Source organism: Pterocles gutturalis, unplaced genomic scaffold, assembly GCF_000699245.1.
Source record: "Pterocles gutturalis isolate BGI_N339 unplaced genomic scaffold, ASM69924v1 scaffold1625, whole genome shotgun sequence".
In the NCBI taxonomy this organism is placed as follows: domain Eukaryota; kingdom Metazoa; phylum Chordata; class Aves; order Pterocliformes; family Pteroclidae; genus Pterocles; species Pterocles gutturalis.
Window position 1 is genome coordinate 17919 of NW_010137887.1, and position 8205 is coordinate 26123.

At 44.6% G+C, this 8205-nt stretch overlaps 1 protein-coding gene across 1 annotated transcript; it reads right to left on the reverse strand.

Moving 5' to 3' along the window:
• Positions 1-411: 411 nt before the first annotated feature.
• Positions 412-1618, reverse strand: TMEM229B (transmembrane protein 229B). Its single transcript, XM_010082721.1, has one exon. It carries the CDS (start codon positions 1593-1595, stop codon positions 1092-1094), a length of 504 nt encoding a protein of 167 aa, XP_010081023.1. The 5' UTR covers positions 1596-1618; the 3' UTR covers positions 412-1091.
• Between the last annotated feature and the right edge of the window lie 6587 nt (positions 1619-8205).

The window sequence follows — 8205 nt, forward strand, 5'->3', positions numbered from 1 at the left end:
TCTTCATACACTGAGGAGAAAACTGGGAACAACTGAGCCAAGACCTTCCAGTGCTGAAGGAAGGTGAGAGTCAGTGCCAGAGGACCGAATCCTGGATACCACATTAGTCACATGAAGGTTTTGACCTTTAGTCAGGCTGCAACCCATTGTACTGAAGTCGCCAACATCACCAGAAACAGAGGAATCCCTAGGAAGGCAGGCAGAAAACTCTTGTGGCCTGTACAGACTCTATGAGGTTTGCACAGCTGAGATGGGAGCTGGAATCTGCCACAGACCCTCAGGCAAGGTCTGCTTGGTGGGACAGAGGAGATGGGAAGACTTACACTACTTCTTGTGCCTTTTGCCAAGATTCAGATTGCACAGATAATGGTAAAATTCACTTGGCAAAAAAAGGCCTTTATTAAAAAAAAAAAAAGAAAAAAAAGAAAAAAATTTCTAGTGAGTATCAGGACTGAGATTTCAAAAAGTACAAGATCTGTATAAATTCAGCAAGATGTCCAGCACCAGATTATTTTGTGGTGCAACAAAGAACCTGGGAGAGGCCAATGGGACCTCGCAAGGGGAACACCATCTACCTCCCCAGCAGACGGCCAGTCTCAGGTTCTTCTCAATAGCAGATAGATTTTCCTTGTTCCTGCAGCATCTCGGGTCCCACGGGAGGTATTGGTTGCAAGCAAGCACCTGAATATTGCCTAATGGAGTAAGCCAATCACTAACTTAGCTGGCATGTCCATGCCCATCCACTGATTAGGTTTTTGTCTTTTTGTATGCATTTCCGCCGTAGCATTTATTTTTCTTCTTTCTCCACATAAAAGTGTGAGCAAAAGGACTGCTTTCATCTGTAATAAGTTAAAATCAGAAATTACCTAACAAGTAACTGATATTGGTCCTTGGAACCCAAAGAGTAAAATCCATAGAAAATCTATTGGTTCCATTTTTCTCTGGAATATCCCATGCACACCCCCATTAGAAAAATGGGGTTTATGAATCTTATCATACAGCAAGGAGCAGTACCTCAGAGCCAGAGCTGACAGTCTGTGGTGGAGGTCTGGGCTCTCTCAAAATTGCTAACTGTGGTTCTGAGTCACTGCTCAGTCAGTCTTCACATGGCCATTAGCCAAGGCAATGGGGACGGTGGGGGCCCCCGGCTCGGCAGTCTCATCAAATCGTAAGCGCAGGGTGTTTCTGATCACCAGCTGCTCCATGATGAAAGAAGCACAAAACCATGGGATGGCATACTCTAGGGTGATCAGGCCCATGAAGTCAAAATCAAACTGGGAATAGTCCCATGGGCAGGCATTGAACTGGCGTAGGATGAGGCCGGTGGTGAACTCCCAGAGGTATGTCCAAAGTGTGTAAATGAAGCAGCGCACTAAAATGTTACACTTGTCTTTGAGATATAGATACATCTTCTCCACAATAAGGATGGAGGTGCCATAGATGAAGAGCGCCCACACACTGGTAACGCCTGGGAATTTCCAGTTAAAGTTGACCACAAACTCCCAGGCAGCTGTGAACATCACCTCACAGAAATAGCCGTGAATGGCGTACAGGTACCATCGGGAGAAAGCGGTCAGCGGTTCTGCCGCAGCCATTCTTCTGCGCGCACCCCAGCAGGCACTCTGAAAAGAAGACACAGAGAGAGACAGAGAGAGAGAGGAGTCACTGAGGATGTCACAAGTCCTTATCCCCCAGATGGCAACACAGACAAACTTGTAACATCCACAAAGGACAAATCTGAGAAAGAGGTTAATTTTAAATCGCCTCATTTTTATCACAGCAAATTTTAAGTCCTAAGGAAAGGTGGCACCTTACCGGGCTCCAAGACTCAGCATGGGCCCAGACAACATATACTGCTCTGCCTGAGAAGCAGGATGCAGCTGGTATTGCACTGGTGATAAGGAAGGAGCTGACAGGTACAAGGGCTTTGCCAGGGGTGAGGCTGCCAAAGAACTTACTGGTTGCAAGTCAGTAGAAAGATAGTCATCTCACAGGGAGGGCACATAATCTCTTTGATTTTTTTTCAAGAAACAGCACTGTCCCCTACTTTTCTGATTCTAATATGGAACAGATTAGATGAACACAGCACTGAAAACCTGGGCCCTTCCAGCTGTCACCCACAGTCTCTACACCCAAAATGTTTACTGTAGTGAAAAACTGAGCTTTGATGAAAGCTACAGAAAGGGAACTGGAGGAGAAAGTTTCAGAGGTTTTATACTTTCATACACCACACCTTGCACCCATTATTCTTCTGTTAAAGAACTCGTGCATTGTATGGCTAGGATTTGGAAAATAATTTTCTTATGGTGTCAGACTGCATGATACCAAGTCAAAAAGCACAAGAGAACCATTGAAATCCATTCAGATTTGGCTTCAGGACAGCAAAACACAGAGGAGAATTAAAAGGAACAGCTGAGCATAGAGAGAGGTGGTTAGTCATGATAAATAGGAAATGAGAACAAACTCTAATTGTCTCTACAGGAAGAAACTTGGTGAAGAGGTTTTGAAAGGGCAGAATTTGCTTATCACTGAACTGTTTCAGCACTTTTTGTAGAGATTTTCAAGGTCCTAAGCATTGCTCTGCCACGCTACAGTCACTGTCCTGAGCTGATTTTAAGCATAATTTTACTGAAGCCAGATTTATACCACAGGATGAATTTGACCTCTTTCATGCCTAGAAATGTACTCTTTCAAGTTGGATTTCTCTTGACTCTTCATCAGGCGCTATTTAACTTCTTTGGTCTGCACATGCCAGTTCTGTGGCACAAGGTGCTAGGGAAGGACCGCACTAACCTTACCTGCTGTCATTCCAATGCCATCTGGAAAAAGACTGTTCCTGCCCTGCCCTGTAAACACAGTGCCTCTCTGAACAAAGTATTAACATGCAGTATGACTGAAACGCTGATAGGAGATGAGAGAAGAGAAACATTTCTAAGGAAAAAGGAAATATAATAGTGAACATAAAGAAGATATGCAGAATAGTCACAGGGAAATATTGAAAGTGGAAAGGACAGAGCTGTATCCGTGACCTGTTCACTCCTCTCCTAAATGGACACTCAAATAACCAAAGTCTTGGCAGTTCATACGCTGTGGGTGCTCAAACAAATACGCATTTCCTAATGGCACAATCCATTTTACACAGGACACTGAACTATCATCTGATACTACAGATCTGGGTCAACAGCACATGGTGATCTTGTGGGTGAAAGACAAAAGAGTCGCGAGGAATTCCCTCATCTCTCCTAACAGTTCAGTCCCAAGAGACCCTGCAAGACAGCAGTGGAGGTGGCACACGAGAAATATGCATGTAGACAATGTCTACAATACACGTTAACCCATTGCAAAGACCACTGTTGACTTCTTTTGAATTCTGAGCCTTTCACTACAACTGCAAGGAGACAAGCATCAATGCGCAGACACTGTCTCAAAATTTGCCTTCTGCTGTCACGCACCCAGTCAGCCCAACCTCAGTGGGAACTTCCTTCTCACGATATGCTTGAAGGAGTCCTCACAGGCTGCCCGCTGATTAAAAGCATCCCAAGACAGGGCAGATGCCAAACTGTGGTAGTCCAAACATAAACTGGTTCCACTGTGCTAGGCACTAGGCAAATCCATAAATCACAGCTCCTCCTGTAAAATATTTAATTAAAAAAAAACCAAAAAGTACACAGTAAGACATAGAAGGGAATGGAGGATACTTAGGGAGACTACAGCATGGTACGACACATCATTGCACAAGTTGGGGACTGTACAATGTAATGGGTACAAGTCACTTGAGCATTTACAAAACAATTAGAATTGCAGCTGTTCCCAAGCATCTTATTTCTCAGCCATACCGAACTGGCTGGTGCCTGGTAGGCAATACAGCACAAGAAGATCTCAAGAAGCAAATGAAGGAGAAAAGTGTTGCTTTATTGGTCAGCAATTCATGATAAAAGGATCAAACTGAAAAGTAGTTGCAGGACATTAGTGGGAGAAGCATCCAGACAGAAGGCCAAGACTGGATTCAGTAAGAGATGCAGCTTTGTGAAAAGCCTCAAGTAGATAATTGAACTTGGTGATGCAAGACTTTTAATGGAGTGACAGTAATACAGACCAAAAAGCTCTGAGCTATGAGAGCTATTCAGTCTCCTGGGGAAAACAAATGACACTCATCACTAAGGTAGTTACAGTGGGATGGGCAGAGGCTTCCTGAAAACCAGAAACACAGCTGCCACCGACGCAACTGTCTCAGCAGAGAGCAAACAAGTCATGGAGACTGCACATGGATGGCCATGCTTGCACTGAGGCTGCTCACCCTGTGTTGTTTTGTGGAAAACAGGGAGCTTCTGAATTCAAAGCTATGAAAATGTTTCCATCATCATCAAATTATATTTCAAGCAACTAAAATAGAAGTAGTTCCTCTAATACAATGTTATTAGGAAGCCTGAGCTAAACCAGCACAGAAATGTTCCCTCCTTCTCCAGTAAGATCTTGTTTTCCAGCTTGCTGATAGAAAAAAAAGGCAAGCCTATGGAAACCACACATGGGCCTCAGAGGAACACACAGTCCCTTCTCTGACTGCCCTTCCTGTGTGGATAACGCTGCTGGAGGGGCCAAGAGCCTCCACCTACAGTGAACAAGCACAGGCCTAGCAGGGGAAAGCATATGAAGGACTCTTTCTCTACAGAAATCTGGTTCAGAGGACCAGGGCAGGACTCTGACTCGGGGCTGCAAGAAAATATTATTGTAACAACACAAAGATCATACTTTTATATTTTAGAATATCAACTCCGAAATGGATATTCATCATCCCCTAGGTTGAGGTAAGATACGGATAAACCTGATGCACCAGGCCAAGTAAGGAGAAAGGACACAAATCCCAGACTGCCTCGCTTCATATGCAAGACCCTTCTGTGCAAGAGGAGCAATTCCATACTCACATTCATTTTTTTATGCAGGTGACACAGCCTGGGCAGGCTACAGGCAGGTGATCGGAAAATGGGTTGATGGTAGACCAAAAAGTAATGTCAGATTTGTCACACACAAGCACGGCAGGGCATGTCATATTCATGCCTGATTAAGTCCTTGAGCACTGCCTAGTTCATTTTTTTCAAAGCTCTCCTTTGCAGTGGCTTCCTGCCTGTTTCCCTGCTACCGAGCCAAACTGTGCTTCAAAAAGTCTCTCGCAGATTGTCTCTATTCCCTCTACTCCAACTGAATTATTTGGACTCACAGCCTCTGGATGGGTATAATGAGACCTAGTCAAGATACTCGGAATTAACACTGAGGTGCTAATAAAAGACAAACACAAGCAAAAAACCTCCATGAAACAATTCCCCTGCTTAGTGATGGCCTGAGGCTACAAATTCTGCCAGTTACTTGATTCACCACAGGTGAACTACTGCATTAATTCCTTATTCTTAATGCCTGGTTGTTTCTGACAGTTAAAAAATTAGGGCACAGTGTTGCTTTACAAATTCATATTTGAAGTATTTACTAATATTTAGTTGCGTAACATGCGTGCTCATATTTCATAGAATCATAGAAGGGTTTGGGTTGGAAGGGACCTTAGAAATCATCAAGTTCCAACCCCTCTGCCAAGGGCAGGGACACGTCCCACCAGCCCAGGTTGCTCAAAGCTTCATCCAGCCTGGCCTTGAACACCTCCAGGGATGGGGCATCCACAGCTTCTCTGGGCAACCTGTTCCAGTGTCTCACCCCCTCACAGTAAAGAATTTCTTCCTAATATCTAGCCTAAATCCGCCCTCTTCTAGTTTAAATCCATTACCCCTCGTCCTGTTGCTACATGCCCTTGTAAGAAGTCCCTCCCCAGCTTTCCTATAGGCCTCCCTTCAGGTACTGGAAGGAAAAAAATAATTTCTAAGGCATTCTAAGAAATGCCTTAGATACACCTAGAAACCTATGTTACAAGTAATAATCACTTTTTAATTTGCAAGAGTAACCACAGAGAGAGGAGGCACGTACATAGTAAGATACTTCAATCCCTCCAAATGACAGGGCTGCGAGCAGCAGACAACTCTGAAGTAGAGGGCACCTGCCACTCCCTGACCCTAAGCTCTACTTCTTATGATATTCTCCTTCCTCAGACCCTTCTTAGCCAAACAGTACTTAGGTAAAAGTAACTGTTCTTCATGACTTTTTAAATTACTTTTATTGGCACGTCATTGTAGCTATTGTGTTCTTCCTTAAGACTGGGAGAATCAGATACGTATCTGCTTTTCTGCTTTAACAAAGAGTAGATACAAGGATGTGTCAATGAAAACGGACATGCATTTTTGGGCAACACCTTTTCAAATGTAACTCTTCCTCTCTTATTTTGCATTTTCCCTTTGAGCAAACACCAAATGAGCACACCTTTGCAGCCACGGACAACATTCAGTGAATGTGCTGCAAATCTGGCTTCAAAATTTTCATATTAATCTCAGACAAACCATTAGGAGTAAAGATTTACAGAACCAGAACACTGGTGCTGGACTTGGCCCCAAGGCATTAGTTCATCAGTGTTTAAAGATTTATGCAGTAAAGTCTTAGTGGTACTTATGTGCTGAAGTCATAGCTCTGAGGAGACATTCATCGTTCAGGTAACTGAGAGCCTCAATTAACTGTGGCTCAGAAAATAGAATTTCAACTGTACTGTGGAATAGTTCCAGCAGATCGATTAATCAAGCCCTGCAATAAAGCTAAAAGCATGCCACAGACAGATGTGTCCAAATACAGATTTGATGTCCGTTCCTTACTCTCAGCGCTTTCAGGATGGATCTGGAGCCCTGGGATTTTGGTCAGTTCTGAATGTATTAATCATCTCTTTTTGCTGCTTCTCTCTCTGAACTCCATGTCCATCAGGATGCACGTTGTCTCCCTTCCTCTGAGTTCTACCCACACTGCCATGTATTGTGAGTAAGAAAGCACAGCCCATTTCCAATCTGCATTTTCCCCTTATTTTCATCTCCAGCTCCTTTCCCTTAGAAGGTGCATCATTTCCCTGCCACTCCTTGTTCCCTTGCCTGATTCACTCTGTACCTGCTGGCAGCCTCTGATCCCTGCCTATCTTTCAAATCTGTTCCAAAGAGAATTGGGATACAGCAGAAAAGAATGACGACAAAAGGGGATTAAATGAATCCAATTACCAGACTAAGCCAAAGGGATGGGGAAGTGTAGTTCTTACCGGTAATGCCTGTGTGTGGGCTGTCCAGAAGGCACCATTTCACAATGGGAAGGAGAAAGGTAGGGTTTTCATGGGAGGGAATGTAGAGGGGGCATTTTTCAGAGAACAAAGAGAAAACATGAAAACATTGTTAGTTTAAAGAATAGTTTTCTGACTAATGTGATCTCATGAATGGCAGTAGAAGCGCAGAAAGCTGAGACTTCCCATGCCCTGCGTCACACACAGCATGGTGTTACTCAAACACACCTTAGCCCACAGTGACCATTCCAACCTGAGAACAAATTAAGGCAGCAGCTCTTTACTTACAGTGACCATGAGGGATGCTCCCTTTCTTCTGACAGAAGTTAAGACCCCTCAAGAGTCAAGCAAACAGCAGACTTGCAAGAAACATCTGTGACAAATGACTGAGTCCAAACTCAGCATCCAGAAGTACTATCCCTGAATCCCCCCAGCATCTCTTTCAGGTAATGTCATGTCCCTCTCCAAGCCTGTTGCTAGAAGACTCCTGTGCCTTACCTGCTGCCCTCCTGTGTTTGGAAACCCTCCCCCAAGTCCCCAGCATTTGCTGATGCTTTAGCTCTCAAACAAGCCAGTGTCCATCGAGGGCCCAGGTGCCCCTGAAGCGGCCCCAGCACACAGCAGAGCCTTTGAAGCCAGGACATCTCTGTAGGAGCAGGCAGAGCTTCCAACTAACACTGCAGAGGAGGGGCCAGCACTGTGGAAGGTCTGCTCCCAAGGAGATGGAGAGTCCAGAGGGACACAGCCTGCCCTAAGAATCTGTATCTGCTGTCTTCCAGTTCTGGGTGCTGGATTCACTATTATCTTACCTGAGACAGGAGGTCCAGGTTGACTTCATTATCTGCAGTGAGAGCAGAGCTAAGTTCCTAGGACCCATTTTTCCTGATGGGCAACTGCCTGACACGTAAGCTCCTGGGGGCTGGGCCCCTTCATTTCAAACTGTGCATTCGAGTACGGTGGCAATCAAAATCCACAGCTGTTTTTGAAAGCTTGAGCTTAACATGTTGTATTAGCTGACT